The sequence below is a fragment of the Urocitellus parryii genome, chromosome 15, assembly GCF_045843805.1.
Source record: "Urocitellus parryii isolate mUroPar1 chromosome 15, mUroPar1.hap1, whole genome shotgun sequence".
Lineage (NCBI taxonomy): Eukaryota > Metazoa > Chordata > Mammalia > Rodentia > Sciuridae > Urocitellus > Urocitellus parryii.
Window position 1 is genome coordinate 34,423,645 of NC_135545.1, and position 17,048 is coordinate 34,440,692.

At 56.4% G+C, this 17,048-nt stretch overlaps 1 protein-coding gene across 3 annotated transcripts in view; it reads left to right on the forward strand.

Annotated features, from left to right (window-relative positions):
• The window catches only part of Ndrg4 (NDRG family member 4), a 41,959-nt gene extending 25,403 nt beyond the window's left edge, over window positions 1-16,556 (forward strand). For 2 of the 3 annotated variants that reach the window (XM_026395700.2, XM_026395699.2), the window contains exons 4-16: window positions 6,745-6,850; window positions 7,087-7,207; window positions 7,289-7,351; window positions 7,492-7,552; window positions 8,955-9,041; window positions 9,112-9,168; window positions 9,531-9,634; window positions 10,751-10,807; window positions 10,891-10,942; window positions 11,785-11,832; window positions 11,984-12,019; window positions 12,150-12,201; window positions 14,537-16,556. In XM_026395700.2, the coding sequence (XP_026251485.1) occupies window positions 6,745-6,850; window positions 7,087-7,207; window positions 7,289-7,351; window positions 7,492-7,552; window positions 8,955-9,041; window positions 9,112-9,168; window positions 9,531-9,634; window positions 10,751-10,807; window positions 10,891-10,942; window positions 11,785-11,832; window positions 11,984-12,019; window positions 12,150-12,201; window positions 14,537-14,691 (999 nt within the window). In that variant the 3' untranslated portion in view covers window positions 14,692-16,556. Of the gene's footprint in view, window positions 1-3,974; window positions 4,041-6,744; window positions 6,851-7,086; window positions 7,208-7,288; window positions 7,352-7,491; window positions 7,553-8,954; window positions 9,042-9,111; window positions 9,169-9,530; window positions 9,635-10,750; window positions 10,808-10,890; window positions 10,943-11,784; window positions 11,833-11,983; window positions 12,020-12,149; window positions 12,202-14,536 lie in introns of those variants that run through there. The other variant, XM_026395701.2, reaches the window with a different exon arrangement.
• Window positions 16,557-17,048: the final 492 nt, after the last annotated feature.

Genomic DNA, 17,048 nt, shown 5'->3' on the forward strand with positions numbered 1-17,048 from the left:
GATGTTGTCATCTGAATCAGCATTTTCCTCCAATGAGAGCCAGCTTGACTCTGAAATAGCTCCTGTTTCCATGGCAGCAGTTGCCTAGACAACCATGTCCTCTTTAGTTTGATGCCAGGTTCTCCATGAAAACTGAACCTCTGTTTTTATTCCCCTGCAGGATGAGTGTGTTCACTTGGCCAGTCATTTCTCCCCTCTGGGTCCCCTAGTGACCATTTATCTCCAGGTCTCAGAAAATATCTAACAGCCGTCACCAGGGAAGCCTTCCTGGGTGACCAGATCCCACCGTCCATCCAAATGTGCTGAACCAACGCAGACCCTGCCTCCTGATAGATGGAAATAGCCCCCAGGCCACTGTCCTTGTCTCTGCCTGACCTCCATTTGGGTCAGTCTCCAAGCCCCATGACAGCACCGGCCTCGTGGTCTGGACGTGGGCATGACGTGCAGGAGGTGGGGCTGCCTCTGGCTCCTCCCCAGGCAAGCAGATCCCTGCAAGGATGAGGATCTGGGCCCATGCATTGGTCCCTTGGTCACGCGCCTCTTCAAGGACACCAGGGGAGGCTTTGGGGCACACTGTGCATATGCTCAGATCCCCCCAGAACACCATCTCCAAACACCAAGGGCTCGGAGATGCAAGGAAAGGATGGGACTCAGCAGTGGGGGACTAATTGTCCCTGGAGGAGAGATGGGAGGGATGTGGCCGGGACACAGCTTGATAGGAAGGGACGGCTGGAAATCAGAGCAGACAGGACAGGGCATTCTCTTTGTCCTCAGTGAGGGAATAGGTGGGCACATGGGCCCTGAGGAGGGAGCTGGTGAGATAAACCCCAGAGCAGCCAGCCCCGGCCCCCCCAGGCGAGTCCTAAAGAGGGGGGGGGCAGCCCTGCCACACACACCCCTGCTGCAGGAGGGATGGGGGGGGGCCTGGGCCTGGAGGAGGCCGCTGCTGCGTGGGAAGCTCCCTTTCAGCTGAACCTCCGAGCCCAGGCCAGCCCTGCCCAGGACACCACTCTTGGCAGTGGCACCCAAGTTCTCAAGATCCCTTGCTTGGTAAAGGGCACATGTTAAAAGGCACCTTCCTGTCTCCCGCAGTCACACAGCTTGGAGACAAGCTTTTTAGTTTTTAAGGAAAGTGGTCACAAAGATGGCCGCCATCTGGATCAGGATCCGACATGGATTTTATCCCAAGTCACAGTGGCAGGCTGTATGACGACCTGGGCCTCGGTGGGCTCAGCCAGGGGAGATGGACCAAGACAGAGACCAACACGCACCACACAGGCCTGAGTCGAGGTCCTGGCCCTGCCACTTATCAGCCATGAGGCCTCCAGCACAAGTCACTCACTCATTTGTAGAGTGACACAGGCAGCTGAGTGTCTGCAAGGTGACGGGGCCCACAGATCCAGTACTCAGATGCTTGAATGACTGACAAGTGGCCATGGAGTCAGAGCCAGATGCCTGGGTATGTCCCTAGTTCTGGGTTCACCTAACTGTGTGGTGTTGGGCAGGTTACCAAACCGTTCTGTGCCTCATCTGCAAAGTGGATGTTAAAAGGATAAAGTGAGATAATGTGCCAAGTCCGTGAACAGAGCCCGGCACGTGGGAGACATTCCATTGTGTTTGCTACTCGGTGATGTGACCTCGGGCCCAGTGTGCCAAGCACTAGTAAGCTCCATGTTTTATTAGCTGGGTAGCAAAATTACCTGACCTCTCTGTGCCTTGGTCTCCTTGTCCTTTCCCGTAGGTTTGTGAGGGTTGGAGGGGTTACATGTGCCTGCGTGTTTCTCCCATTTACAGATGGAAAGCCTCAAAGAGGTTGACTGATGTGCCCAAGGTCACATTGCAAAGAAGTGGCAGAGCTATGGCTGGCACCAGGATTTGGCTAGCAAAAGCTGAATCTGTCTTATTCAGACACACTTCACAGCCTCCAGAGAAGGGGGTCAGCAGTTGGGGTGTTTTTGTAGTTTTGTTTTGTTTTGTTTTGGATTGAACCCAGGGGTTGCTTGACCACTGAACTACATCCCCAGCTCTTTTTACTTTTTATTTTGAGAGCGCGTCTTGCAGAGTTGCTGAAGCTGGCATCCAACTTATGATCCTCCTGTCTCAGCCTCCCGAGTCGCTGGGATCATAGGCCTGTGCCACCACCTCCGGGTAGGGGCCAGCAGTTTGTAGAGGCTGGCAGATTGTCTCATCTCCCTGCCAGGGGAGGCAGGGGTGGAGTCAGGCCTAGAGTGAAGTAGGCAGTTTTGTGCTCATTCTCACAGCGACTCAGCGAGGAAGGCACAATTCCTCCCTTACAGCTGCAAAGCCTGAGGCCCAGAGAAAACAGAAACATCACCAAGGACCCACCTAGGGGCTGGGCAGGACTTGTGCCCAGGTCTGTGGGTTTGCAGCCAGTGAGCTGAGCAGAACTGGGGGTAGATGCAGGGGCAGTGCTAAGCCAGCTTCTCACCCGCAGGAAGGGTGGGGAGAGGACTGGGTGGGCACATGGGGAGCAGAACTCCAGCACCTTGAAGCACATGGGAGGACTCAGGGCCAGACACGCAGGGCTGGACCTGTGCAGGCCGCCTCAGCCGTCCAAGCTCATTCCTGTGTTGTGTAGCTGCAGAAATGGGGAGCATGGACAGACTGGAGGGGCTGGGGGAGACCCCGTTCCACACCACTGCACTCTTGCTAGGAAGTGAGAGGTCAGAGATGGGGCAGGGAAAGTTGTTGGTGCCCAGAGACATCGGACACGGCCAGGAATAGTATACATGGCAGGTGTTGAGCAGGTCAGCAGGCAGCCGTGGTCAGAGCACCCGCTGCCTTCCGGTGGGGCTACCCGAGAGCAGGGCTGTGGGCGCAGGCTGGGGTGAGCCGCGTGTTCCTTCACCAGTGAGACAGAACCGGGGCACAGGTGCCCAGCACCCGCCCTTTCTGTCACTCCCGTTCTCTGCCCTAGGGCTCCCTCCTCTGGTCTCCTCCCTGGCTTACCTTCCCTCCTCCTCTGCTCCCCTCAACTGTCCTTCTCCTCTGTGGCCTCTGCCTGCATGTCCCAGGCTAGCCCCCCACCCAGATTCCTGCTGCCCGGGAGGCCAGGGCATGGCGCCCGAGGTAGCTCTGTGCCTGGGAACCACGCCCCACACCACTGGCTCCAGGAGAAGGGTCTGGCTGGCCGTGTGGAAGGCACGGGTCAGCTTGGACTGAAGACCTCCTATTCCTCCTCCTCTCTCTGGAAGCCTCAAGTCCCTTACATCGGGCCAGGGGTGGGGTAGAGAACTGGTATGTTCTCCACGCCCTGCTCCTGCAATCTGCCCAGGACCCCCACCCCAAAGCCCCCTTCAGCAGTGTGGGCAAGCCCTGGGCATATATGTGGGCAGAGTGAGAGAGAGCCCTTGACAGGTAGGGGAGAAGGATCAGTCCTCCTGAAGCAGGGAGATGACCCAGTTGTCCCCCAAAGCAATTCCTCAGGTCTTCTCAAGATCCACGCCTTCCTGTTGGGGAAGCTGGGGCTCGGGGTCTGGCCTTGGGCCCTTTGCACCCAGGGTGTGAGTCAGGGGCTCTGCCTCTGTGGGGCATATACCGTGGGTCCTGCCCTGCCTGTGAGAGGCCCCTGGGTACCTAATGCAGGGTGGCCCCCTGGCTCCCGTCTTATTGGGATCCCGTGTACACTGCTGCTGTTGGAGGGCGCCTGGGTGCTGGGGGGCAGGCGAACATCGAGGCAGGGACTGGGGACCATCCAGAATGAGGTGTTGCTGGGGCGGAGAAGCAGGAATGAGGCTGGGGTGAGCGAGGACCTCAGAAGCCAATCGGAGCCAGGTTTGTCTCCAACAGCCAATCTCAGAGCAGGGACTCGGGAGAGCTAGTGGCTGCAGGGAGGAGGGGCGGGCCTGGGCTGGGCCAGGATCTGCGTATAAATGGCCTGGGAGCTGTGCCCCGTCACAGAGCAGACTGTCTCCCACCCAGCCACCCTTTCCTCCGGAGCCGAGTGACTCAGGCCTTTGTTTGCCCTCCTTGATCGAAGAGTTCCCTCCCTCGGCAAGATGCCGGAGTGCTGGGATGGGGTGAGTGAGGGCCCTGGGGGCAGCCAGCTGCGCAGGGAGGGCAGGGCATCCTTGTGACCTGCAGGAAGGACAAGGCATCCTCTGCCCATGTCTGGTGACAGCTCTGCCCTCAGTTGCCTGGAGTCACCGGGGCAAAGCAGGAGGTCCCAGTCTTCCTGGTGACCTGGTCTGCAGGTGCATCAGGGCAGCTGCTATTCAGGTCCTGGGGGGTGGCCTGGAGGGGTGGCATCTACAGGAAATGGAAAGAGTGTACTGTCCGAGTCTTCTCGTGGCCTGTGCGGACCTGTGTGCCAGTGTGTGCACACCCTGGTAGGTGTTCTCTGCCTGCCATGTGCCTATCTGAGTGGCTGTTTGGGTCCTTGGGACCACCTCAACCCAGTGGGGAAGGGTGGTCTGCTGTGAGCCCCAGGCTGTGCTCCTGGTGTCTGTCTGTGGTCCTGTCCTGGAGGCGTTGCTGGGAGTTTGGATGGCTGCAGTAGTGCCATGGAAAGGACAGGCAGCCTCTGCCTTAGGAGTTGCTCCTGCTTTTCCAGGGCACAGAGGAGCAGAGGTCTGGACCTGCAGGCAGGGGACCCTGCAGGGAAGGGGACAAAAAGGAGTGACCCTGACTTATTTTGTAGGTTGGGGAAGGCAGCGCTGGAGGGATGACTACATGCCCCTAGGTGGGGGGCCCAGGGCAGCAGGTACCCAAGCCCTGTGCCACTTTACCTTAAGGAGGGAGAAGCCAGGAAGGCCTGCCCCACCACACCTGCCTGTCCGTTGGCAGACCATGCCACGGCCCACTGCATTTGCCACTACGTCAGCATCCACCGCCCATGCAGACCCTGTCCCCTGAATAATTGATGCGGCTGACAGTCGCAGCGCCACCCGCAGTGTGCTAAAGCCCAGCTCAGACCCCTACTTCCTCCAGCCCTCAAGGTCACGGCGAGGAGAGCCAGGCCGAGAGGGGATGTCAGAGCCCCCTCTCTTGCTGCCGCAGTGCATCCCTGGGCGCCCACCTGGGGGGGGGGGCGGGCTCTGGCATGACGTCACCGAGAGCCAATGGGAGCGCCAGACCCTGAGAGTTGGGGGGCTCTGAGCGTGCAGACTGCGGCTCTTGGGGAGACCCCCAACTCTGAGCTGCCAGAGTCGGGATTGTTGGGCCTGAGCTCCCCGCCAAGGGTCAGAGGAAGCGCTGGGAGGTCGTTGAGCGGTCAAGGTCACCTGGCCCCGCGGGAAGGTAGCCGCCAGCCCTCTCCCGGCAGACCCTGCCGCCCCGCGGAGGTGGGACACAGTAGGGCGGTTCTGTAGCGGGCCGTAGACACTTGCAGACACAGCAGGGCAGGGAGGGGACAGGCTGGGCTTCCTCACCCACACTCGCCAGAGGGTGGGGCTGGGGGTCTGTATTTGGAAGGTGCCCCGGGCCCTGGTTTCTGCCAAGCAGGGCAAAGGCTGACCCAGAGGCTGCAGAGAGCCCCCGCCAAAGAGCTTTGCCCTGTGCACCCCAACCTCATTCCTCCAGAGCTGAGGTTGAACAGCGAGTGACTGGTGGATGTGGCAGGGACACCCAACAGGGGCTGCCACCTTGCAGAGGCTGCCTGCTCAGGAGGTCTCTTGGGTGAAACTTGATCTCCTTAGAAAACAGCCCTTGATGCCAAGCCTGGCCTCTGAGACAGGCTGTGGCAAGGATGCTACCCCTCCACTCCCACCCCTGCCCCTGCCTCGCTCTAGGCTCAGAGTAGGGCTCAACCTTGGGCCAGTCACTTCTCCTTTCTGGCCTCCGTTCCTCCCCCTCTGCCTCCATTCAGCTCGAGGAATAGAGGAGACAACACATGAAAAGTGTCTAGTCAGTGGCCAGGGAGCAGGCCTGGATCTGATGCGTCCTGAGGATGGACAGGGAGGGCTGCCTGGAGGACAGGCCTCCAGGCAGAATGTGGCTTCCAGGGTGTGGCCTCTGGCCACTGGGATGGCACCTCGTCACTCCTTGCTGACCATGCAATCCATGAGGTGCCCTGCTTAGTCACATAGTAAGGGGCAAAGCCAGGTCCTCCTGCAAGACTGGTGACCCTGAGCAGAAAAACCCAGGCCAAGGACTCGGGAGAAGCAGAAGCTGCACTGCAGCAGCCTGGGGGAGGGGTGGGTGTCTAACCCTGCCTTGCCTGAAGGGGGACCTTGGATGCTGGGGCTACCGGGGAAGGGCATTCAAGGTGGAAGGAGCAAGGGCCCTGCAGCAGGGACCTGGGCGGGGCTGTGGGGCAGGGCAGGGTGTTTTCTGAGGGTGCCAGGCAGGCCTCTGAGGCTATTCCCCTTCTGCAGCAGGGAGCCCTTGAGGATTCTGAGGTGGGGGGACTTGGGCTTGGGTGGCAGAGCCATCCTGAGGGGCTGCAGCAGGATGCAGAAACCTGGCCTCCTGGCCCCTGAAGGACTGAGTATAGGGTAGGGGGCTGGGCCTGACCCAGGCAACACTATCTGTTGACTGGTTTACAAAGGGGACCAGAACTTTGCTTGCAATTGCTGTTGTCGCTATGCTGAGTACCTCTGAGAACGGGTACGGCCTCTGACCCTTCCTCCCGGGAGTGGGAGCTGCTTGGGTGATGGGAGCAGGACACTAGCTGGCGGCCACCCCATAGTCCCTGAAGTCTTGGGCTGTCCCAACCACCACATTCCCCAGAAGAGCCAGGAGTGGGGGCTGCTGAGAGCATCTGGCACTATCTGTTCTCTCCAGGAACATGACATTGAGACGCCCTATGGCCTTCTGCACGTGGTGATCCGGGGCTCCCCCAAAGGGAACCGCCCGGCCATCCTCACCTATCATGATGTTGGCCTCAACCGTAAGTGCAGCCTGGTTTCACGCAGCCCTCCCCTCAGCACGGCCTCCCCTCTACCGCCTCCCCTCTCCGCCCTCCCACAGGGCCTGGTAAACCCCTGCTCACTGTTAGCTCTTCTGGCCTGGCTTTCCCTGCTGGGCCCTGAGGCTGATCACGTCTGCTGCAAGCCGACAGGGCTGCTGGCCTCCTTTCCCTCCCCTACCCATCGGCTCAGCCAGCTGAGAGGTGTGTCTTTGCAGACAAGCTGTGCTTCAACACCTTCTTCAACTTTGAGGACATGCAGGAGATCACCAAGCACTTTGTGGTATGCCACGTGGATGCCCCCGGACAGCAGGTGGGGGCGTCGCAGTTTCCTCAGGGGTAGGTGCCCTGGAGCCCCTTCTCCTGTCCCCAGCCCACCCCCCAGACTGCACTGGGCCTGACCTCCTGCCCTGCCTGCAGGTACCAGTTCCCCTCCATGGAGCAGCTGGCCGCCATGCTCCCCAGTGTGGTGCAGCACTTTGGGTGAGTTCCCTCCTGATCTGCCACACTGTGGAGCCGTCTGCACATGTCGAGCTGAGGGTTGAGGGTGGGGTCTGCTCTGGATGGGTGTCATGGGAAATGGCACCCACAGCCCCAGAGTGACCAGCCGTCCTCTGCACCAGGTTCAAGTATGTGATTGGCATTGGCGTGGGAGCCGGAGCCTACGTGCTGGCCAAGTTTGCAGTGAGTTTCTCTCCCCCACCCAGGATCCCCTCCCTGGGCCCTTTCCCCCTCCTCCTCCTCCCACTCCTCACTTATTAGATTGTTTTTTTTTGGGGGGGGTACTGGGAATTGAATCCAAGAACCTTTTATCGTTGACTTGTGTCCCCAGCCCTTTTTACTTTTGATTTTGAGACAAGGTCTCACTGAGTTGCTGAGGGTCTCACTCAATTACTGAGACTGGCCTTGAACTCAGGCTCCTCCTCAGCCTGTGAGTCACGAGGACTACAGGTGTGCATGTACCACCGCACCTGGCCTCTTGATTGATTAGAAAAGCCCCTTTTCATTTTTTCCTTCCAAGGAAATTAACTTTATAACAAGAAAAAGAGGATACTTTTCCCATACATTTTTTTCAAAAGATTACTAACTATAATTTGCTTTACAATTATCCAAAGCCAGAATTTCTATTAGCAACTTACTACATCATCAGTTGCTCTACCACTAAATAAGGGTTAAGGTAACATTTGAACACGAATAATCTTTTAACAAAATATTATACTTATTAGGGTTGTGAGGTTTAAAGTCATGTTTTAAAAACATTGTGTTTGGGGTCAGGAAAACTTTTCATCTCTAAAAACAAACAATTTTTTAGCATTCAAAACATTTTTTCCTTCAATAAATAAATAAATAAATAAGCAAGAGTTTTCAACTTCATTTAGTTCCCAGTTTCAGCACTTAATCACATGGCAGAGGCTGGACAGGCCCGGGAGTTTGTGTGTTTCTGTTTCTTCCTGAACACGGACCCACAGTTGATCAGAAAATTCAGATCCCTTTCATGACGTCTGATACAGAACAGGCTTTGAAAAGGTCAAGTTCCTATTTGATACCACAGGGCTTTATTTTCTATAAAAGCAAAGAAGCAACATGTTTCAGACTTTAAGATGTTTAATACTCTCAATTGCAACACCTTCAAAAATATCATTAACAGGGGCTGGGGAATGTGGCCCGGTGGTGGAGTGCTTGCCTAACATACAAGGCCCTGGGTTCAATCCCCAGCATGGCAAAAAATACATAAATAGTATATGTGTATTCACACACACACACACACACACACAGAGAGAGAGAGAGAGAAAGGGGTGAGAAACAGTGATATATTCTAAATAAATCAAAGAATGTATAGGGGCTGGGCGAGACAGGAGAATGAGCAGGGCCCCTGGCCATGGCAGCCCATGCATGTCCCCAGCTGCGGCCAGTTGATCCATGAGTGGCATCTTGAAGATTTTACAAAGCATTTTCATCTCCTCTGACTTCCTAACCATCTGTGAGACAGGCAGGATTTGACAGCCCATTTTCTAGGTGGAAGAAGGGGGCTCCCTGCACCCCATCCCTCCCCGCGCCCTCCAGCCCTTCTCCCCTCTCCCTGCAGCTCATTTTCCCAGACCTCGTGGAGGGGCTGGTGCTCATGAACATTGACCCCAATGGCAAAGGCTGGATCGACTGGGCTGCCACCAAGGTGAGCGTGGTGTCCCTGGGACAGGGTGGTGACTCTGCGGGGTGCTCACACTGGCTGCCTCCTCCTGCAGCTCTCTGGCCTGACCAGCACTTTACCAGACACGGTGCTCTCCCACCTCTTCAGCCAGGTAAGGGGTGGGGGCTCCTGCAGACCCTAGCTGTCCTCAAACCAGAACAGGGGCGGCTGGGCGAGGAAGGTCACTGAGGCTTGGGAAGCTGCTGTTTGGCACCATCCCTCCTCCCATCCAGCAGGAGGAGGCAGGCGTGGTTATTTGGCATCTGACCTGTCTCACGCCACATTCTGTTGTCATCCCTGATGCCCAGCATCTGAAAGACCCACAGGAGTGGGAGATTTCCCCTCTCCTCCCCTCTTGAGGCCCCGCCTCCCACCACCCCCCATGGGGAGCAGGGCCAGGGCTGCTCTAGAGGTGACACCCACAGGTTCCCTTTGTGTTCCCTCCTTGTCCCCTCCTCGCGCCCCCGGGCACAGGAGGAGCTTGTGAACAACACCGAGCTGGTGCAGAGCTACCGGCAGCAGATCGGGAACGTGGTGAACCAAGCCAACCTGCAGCTCTTCTGGAACATGTACAACAGGTGTGGCAGGCACTTGGGCCAGGGGGTCCCCTCCCTGTAGTCACCCATAGGAGGAGACAGGGAGGCAACATGCCCCATTTGTAGATGATGAGCAGGCTGTGGAGCCTCAGAGAGGGGTAGCTTCCTTCCCAGGGTGCACCCTCCTGGGGGATAAAGGGAAGAGGGGTTTGGGGCCTTTGTTGAAGGGCCTTGCTGACTGGGAGCTCTGGGGGTCATTAGCAACATTCCCGACCCAAAGACACGGAGACTGGATGCTGACCTCTGTAAGCTACAGGAGGTCAGATGAGATTATGCGTTATAGCCACACTCTTCAGTCCTTTGGGGGTTGTCCTTTGGGAAGGTAGCCAGGCCCCCCACCACTTGCCCTCCCTCCCTCCCTTCTCTGTCTTTTGCAAGTATTTATTAAACATTGGTTGGAAGACCAAGAGCATATTTGTCCTGCCTTTCAAATGATCCAGGAGCCAGGCCAGCAACAGAAACTCCCACAAGAATGGCAATGCCCAATTGGGGTGTGGTGGTGCAGGCCTGTGATCCCAGTGATTCAGTAGGCTAAGGCCAGAAGAATCCAAGTTAAGGCTAGCCTGGGCAACTTGGCAAGATCCTGTCTCAAAATAAAAAGAACTGGGCCTGGGCACAGTAGCCCATGCCTGTAATCCCAGTGGCTCAGGAGGCTGAGACAGGAGGATCATAGGTTCAAGGGCAGCCGTAGCAGTGTAGTGAGGCCCTAAGCAACTTAGTGAGACCCTGTCTCTAAATAAAACGTAAAAAGCATTGGGGATTTAGCTCAGTGGTTAAGCCCCTCCCAGTTAAACCCATGTACCCACCCCCAAGAAAAAAAGAACTGGAAAGGTAGCTTAGTGGTAGAGCATCCCTGGGTTCAATTCCCAGTATCACAAAAAAAGGGGTGATCCATAGCACTCTGAGGGAGATAGAGGGCAAAATCTGGGAGCCCACCTGGCCTGAGTCGGGTTTAGAAGTCACTCGAGGGAAACCCAAGGGTCCTGGTTCTGCAGCTCAGGTTCACGGCCCCCTGTTTTACCAGTTGGCAGTGTTGGGTTTTGGCACTCTCCCTCCAGCCCTGGGATGCCCACCTTTGCCTCTGCCCCTCCCCTGCAGCCGCAGAGACCTAGACATTAACCGGCCTGGGACGGTGCCCAATGCCAAGACGCTCCGGTGAGTGAACGCTGGCCCTCCAGCCTGCTCTGGACTTTGTCCCCTGTGCCCAGCCCAGACAGCCTTTTCCTCTGTGTCCGCAGCTGCCCCGTGATGCTGGTAGTCGGGGATAACGCACCTGCTGAGGATGGGGTGGTGAGTGTGGGATTATGTCCTGACTCAGGTGGGATTCAGAGTTGGATGCTCATTGGGCTCCGGCCAGCAGGGCCGATGTTTTGATACAGCCCAGGGTAGCCTCAGGGACATGCAGTGGATGGTGGCTTCCCATCTACCTCCCAGCCATCTTGCCACACTCGCCCTGCAGGTGGAGGGAGCTGGGGAGAGGAAGGAGCTGGTGCAGGGCTGAGCTGGCTGGCAGCCTGTTCCTCCAGCAGCACAGTCTTGCCTGACTCCATGCACTTAAGGCCCAGAGCCTAAGATCTCTTCTAAAATTTGACCCATTATGAAATAGATTCACTAGCACAACCCCACTGTTCCCCTTGACCACCACAGGCACCCACAGTGTTGGGAGCCATGTGTCATCTCTCCGGTTGGAACTCTGGCAGCAGGCTGCCTGGGGGTGGGTGCCCTTCAGCACAGAAGTGGCCAGAGTAGCCCCCATGTGCCTGGGAAATAGCAAACCAGGGTATATGAGGCTGCGCTTGCCATCTTGACCCAGGCAGGGCCTCAGTCTCCTGGTGATCCCTAGCACCTCTTGCCTTATTGCCCTGGTCCTGGGGCTTCCCTAGACCCATCCACCTGAGTGGCCCTGGCTCTCCCTGTCCCACCAGCAGTTGTGAATAGGACCTGATGATGTCGGGCCCCTCCTGGTGCGGTGGGGGAATGCCAACTGATCTCCAGGGCTGGGGAGCCTGAAAGGAGAGCACCTGGGAAGGGCTGCCCCTGCCTACCTGTACCTCCCTCCTCTGCTGTGGGCACACAACCCACCTTAGCAGGGGTGGGGTGGGGTCTTGCTGAAGCTGGCTCCTTGTCCCCAGGTGGAGTGCAACTCCAAACTGGACCCAACCACCACCACCTTCCTGAAGGTGAGCCCTGCCTCCCAGCCCCCAAGGTGGTCATGGCCTCAGGGAGGGGCCTGTTGGGGTCCCACCCAGGGCTGAAGCAGGACAGTGTGTCTAGTCAGCAGAGCCTGTCTCAGTGAGAGCTGCTCAGCTCTCCCCACTCTCTCCCTTGCAGATGGCAGATTCTGGAGGGCTCCCACAAGTCACACAGGTGAGACTCTTGCCCTCCTGCCTTTACACCACCTGCTCGGCCCACTTGGGCAGTTGTGGGAGAGCGAGGGAGGCCTCCCCCGGCACCCCAGGCAGCCTATCAAAGCTTACGCTTTCCCACTCTCCTGCAGCCAGGGAAGCTGACTGAGGCCTTCAAATACTTCCTGCAAGGCATGGGCTACAGTAAGTATCCCTCCACCCAACCCCGACCTAAGGCTGGTGGGCTGGGGGCATGCTGGCAGTGTGGACCCGGGTGCTGGGGAGCCTGTGGGCACTTGGGCCATGCTCTCTGGACTATACTTGTGTTCTAAGTTGCATGTCCCAGGCCAAGCCGAGGCCCCTGTGCCTTGGAGACAGCCTCGGGCACGCTTCTGAGGGCAGTACCAGGCCTGTTTGGGAAAAAGAGGCCTCTTTTCCCAGTCCAGGGCCTAAAGCTTGGTCCTGCCAAGAAGCCTGTTTGAGGTGAGTCACTCACCCGCTGCTGGGCCGGGAGACATAAGGACTCTTAGGGCACCGGAGAAGGCCCTTTGTCACAGGTGGAGGGTGGTACCTAGTGGCATTATGGGAGTGGGCTTGGGGTCTGGGGACCAGGGAAGTCAAGTGGGCCCATCTGGGTGTTAGGAGACCTGAAGACAGCCAAACCTGGGGGAGGAACACTTGAAGACCCTGAGGAAACAGGACATGAAGGACCAGCTCCTGTTCCCTAACCTTTCTGAAAATTCAGGGCAGGGATGGTGAGACTCCGGTACATGCAGACATGCACACTCTCTTGAGTGGCTCTGGGGACCCTTCCTCGCCTCTCATCTCCATCCCCAGCACACCCACTGGGAGGAAGCAAACTTTCTGTCCCCAACTCGCTTGTTTTTTCCTCAGACCTCACCTGTCTCTGGAGCGTGTATCACTTTGGAAGAACTGATGGGGTCGACCTGGGGGAATCTGGGGGATAGTGGGGACATGGCCAGGAATAAAAGCCCTTGGCCCCAGGGCCTGCCAGCCTCTCTGAGAAGTAGAGCAGAGAGGCCAGGGCCAACAGGAAGGCACCTCCAGGGTCTGAGGCTGGGCCCTGTGCATGCAGGAAGCTCTGAGAACATTATGGAGGTGATGAATGAGCACCTGCCCCAGTGACCTCGGGGGCCCTAAAGAAATCCACCAGACAGCTGGAGCTGGGAGGGATTTGGGAGATTGTGCAGGCCTCTGCCTTCTGTAAGTGGGGAGACTTCACCCACAGAATAGTGAAGGCACTAGGCCTAGAGTATGGGCCCAGAAAGTCTTGTCCACATGAGCCTCTCATTGTCCCTGGCCAGGGTGGGAGGGGGGTAGATGAGAACCCCCATCCAAGGGCTCTCTTGGGCCAGACTGAGGTTAGTCCCTGCTGTAGGTCTTTCCAGGGGCTGCTCTTGGGTGGGCTTGCAGGACTGGGCTCCTGTGGCTTGGCCCTGTGTGTTTGTCTGATCTCTTTGGTCCATCTCGATGCCCTGGCCTCAGCCCAGCCATGATCTTCACAGTGTTGTGTCTCCCTGTCCCCACCCCCTCTCTGGCTCTTCTCTCTTAGTTGCATACTTGAAGGACCGAAGGCTGAGTGGAGGAGCAGGTAGCCCTGTGGCCCCTCTCCTGATGCATGGACACCCCTTCCAGCCTCTCCCCTGCTCCTTCCTCTGTGCAGTGCTGCAGCCAGGTTGCATCTTGCTGTGATTTGGAGACCTCTTGTGTCCTGCTGCACTCAAAAACTCAGAAGATTCCTGTTCTTCTGCAGATCCTGGTCCACTGTGGGCTCTATCCTGTTCAGGGCTGGGTCTCAGAGCAGTCTTGCTTCTAGAATGCCATGGGCTGCGGGGCTTCCAGAGCTCTGGGAGTTAGAAACAGAACCTCCTCAGAAGTAGAGCCCAGGTCTGGCCTTGTGGGCAGCCATGCTGGCCCTGGCCAAGCCAAACAGGCTGGCAGGCGGGTGGGTGGGCAGGTGATTTCAGGCGGGTGAAGTTTGCTGCCTGCAAGTCTCAACTGTGAGAATGAGAGCAAAAATGGGCAGCTTGCAACCATGACATATGTCCTCCTTTACAAAAGCAATCCTGCTTCCCCATCCCATCATCCTTTTTTAATTCTAGTACTGGGGTTTGTAGCTACATCCCCAGCCCTTTTTGAGTTGCCCAGGCTGGCCTCTAGCTTGCAATCCTCCTATCTCAGCCTTCTCAGCAGCTGGGATTACGGGTGTCACTGTATCTGGCTCCCGTCATCCTCTTGGGGGAGGCCTGGTTGAAAAGAGGGGCACCTGGTCAGCACCTTCCCTGTCCTGGCCATAGCTCTGGCACAAGGCCCCACTGGCCACAGCCCATTTGGCCCATTCACCGTTGCCAGCCCTGCATGCCTCAGGCCTGATGGTGCCAGTTCCCTGGCTTGGGATGGACCTGTGTCAACGGAAGACTGGGTCTCGCTGGCTGCTTTGCTTGTGTTATCCTTTTCCCAGCCGCTGCTGCCTCACCCTACCCGGTGGTCCTCACACCTGTTCCATTTCTGTCCACAGTGCCCTCGGCCAGCATGACCCGTCTCGCACGCTCTCGCACCGCATCTCTCACCAGTGCCAGCTCAGTGGATGGCAGCCGCCCACAGGCCTGCACCCACTCAGAGAGCAGTGAGGGGCTGGGCCAGGTCAACCACACCATGGAGGTATCCTGCTGAATCCCTGGGCTCTACTCAAGACACCTACCCACCTGCATCGAGGTCCCACTGCCATCCCTGCACCGGCTCATTTTCCCTTTAGTTTATTTTTGTGAGGGCAAAGGGGGGAAATGGGGCTACTTCTTTTAAAAAATGAGGGGATCCACCTTAGATGCTGCAGCATAAGTCTGCAGATTGAGGGGTCCCCATCCCCCACCCTCATCTCACTCCCCATGTGAACTTGGCTTATCAGGCCCTCACATCCAACAAACAGCCTGGACACAGTCAGGGCTGGGCCTCAGGGAGGATGGGGTTAGATGAAGAAAGAGTTGGAGTTCTTGGGCCAGGATCCAGGATCATTCCTGGATTAAAGGAAGAATATGGCTCCACCCTTGGACAGGCAGGTTTGGAGAAGGGATGGGGTTTTGAGATGGTCAGTGTTGGGTTCAGACCCTGATGTGGGGGCCAGGAAAGAGCAGCCAGGGACCCTGGAGCTCTGAAGGCCTCTTGCACTCCACCAAGCACATCCGTTTCTGGTTTGTAGTACAGGTGCTAGGCATCTGGACAGTTACCACAAGGGGGCGCTCTGACCAAGCAGTGGCTTTGCTGCAGCGCCCAGGCTAGTGCTGTAGGGCCAAACAGGGGCTGAAGGGAGTTTCTTGGCCTAGGGACTTGGAGAATCCTGAGGGCAGGAACCCCAACACAGTCCATTTCTAGGCTATACTCTGCCACTTTCTGGCCCTGTCCCATTCTGAGCCAAGGCCTCCCTGAGGCAGATGTTACCTATCCCTCTCTAGTGACCTGAGGACAGAGGGAAAGGACTGGGATTGCTCTTGTATGTTTTGTATACCCAAGAACTTCAAGGTTACCACCTGTGGGAGCCAGCAGGTGGCCAGAGGCTGTGTAGCTTAGAGTTCCTTAGACCCCTGTTTGCCTTAGTCCCAGAGGGGAACCCACTCAGTAGCAGCGTGCTGTCCAGCAGAGCTCCTGTGCAGTGGCAGCATCTCCAGCAGGCATCACTGAGGAGGCAAGTTTATCTGGAGAGGCTGGTCCAGGGCAGCCAGACTCCAAAGCCCCATGTCACCAACTCTACCTGCTGGAGTGGGCACGGGCTGGGCTTGCTGGGTCCTGGGGTGGCAGATGAAGGTTCTTGAAGTAAACAAGGGGCCAGGCAGAGAAAAGCTCCCTATATACACAGAAAAACTCCCCTCCTGCCACCTGATGCCCAGGACTGTTGCCATTTATTTCCCACCCACCCACCTTACCAGGTATAATCTCCCAGCCCAGAAAACAGAGCCATTTGTCTCAGCCTAACTAAATTGTCACGACCCCCACTCCCCCCAGAAAGGAAAGCACTGGAAAAATGAAGGGCTGCCAAGGGGTAAGGTAGTGTGTGGGTGTTCTGAGGCTGAGGACTCCAACATCTGCATTTCCTCACACACATAGCCTCCTTTCTATAATCTTAAGCCATTACTAGATTGCTCTAGGGCCTGGTGGAGTGTAGTCTGTCCTCAGTTCTGTTGACTCACGTGCTTCCTTTGAATATTGAATGTGACTGTTTAAAGCTGGTAGAATTAACCCTCTTACTGTAGATAGAACTGCAAGTATTTTTGTTTTTTTGCTGTGTTCTTTCTGATATCTATAAATATCTATACATTATATATATATATATGTATATTGGGTCCTCCTGGGTGTGGTTTTTCATTGGAGGTTGTCTCTTCTTTGATCAAGGTGAACTTTTAATGGGGAGTTTATTATTTTCCTCTCTGTACAAAGTGAAGAGCCTAATTTTGTGTATTCTGGTGGCTGATGTCCTAAGACTTTTGAGATGACAAAATGTAAAACAAATAAAACCCTTGTCAATGTAGAAAGAGTTACCTGTACTGAAAAACTAATAAACTAAGAAGAACCTAAGTGTGGCCATGCTGTGTGGAAGCTTTCCAAGAGACAGAATGTTTCATCCTGCAGGGGCCAGTGCTTCTTGGGCTTGGGTGGGGTGGCTTGGGCTTGGGTGGGGTGGAGGGTGCCGGTTGAGGGCAGGGGCTGTTTCCACTCATCTCTACATTTCCACTTATCACCTTACCTATCTTAACATCAATTCTACAGAATGGGTGTCGCAGTATTAGGATACAGGATCTGCCCCTTGTGAGGCCACGCTCGAATTAACTTGGCCTTGTTTGGCTTCAAAACTGTAACCTGTAACCCATTCAGGGCCTCGTTTTCCCAAAATTAACAGCAATTTACTTCTCCAAGTTTAATCCCAATTGGCTGCATTCACTACTCATTTACACATACCTCCTACACGTCAGCTAATAAAAAGAAAGTAAATAAACCCGCCAAGCGGGAGGCAGGCGGAAATCGGGCAGAGGGGGTGTTCT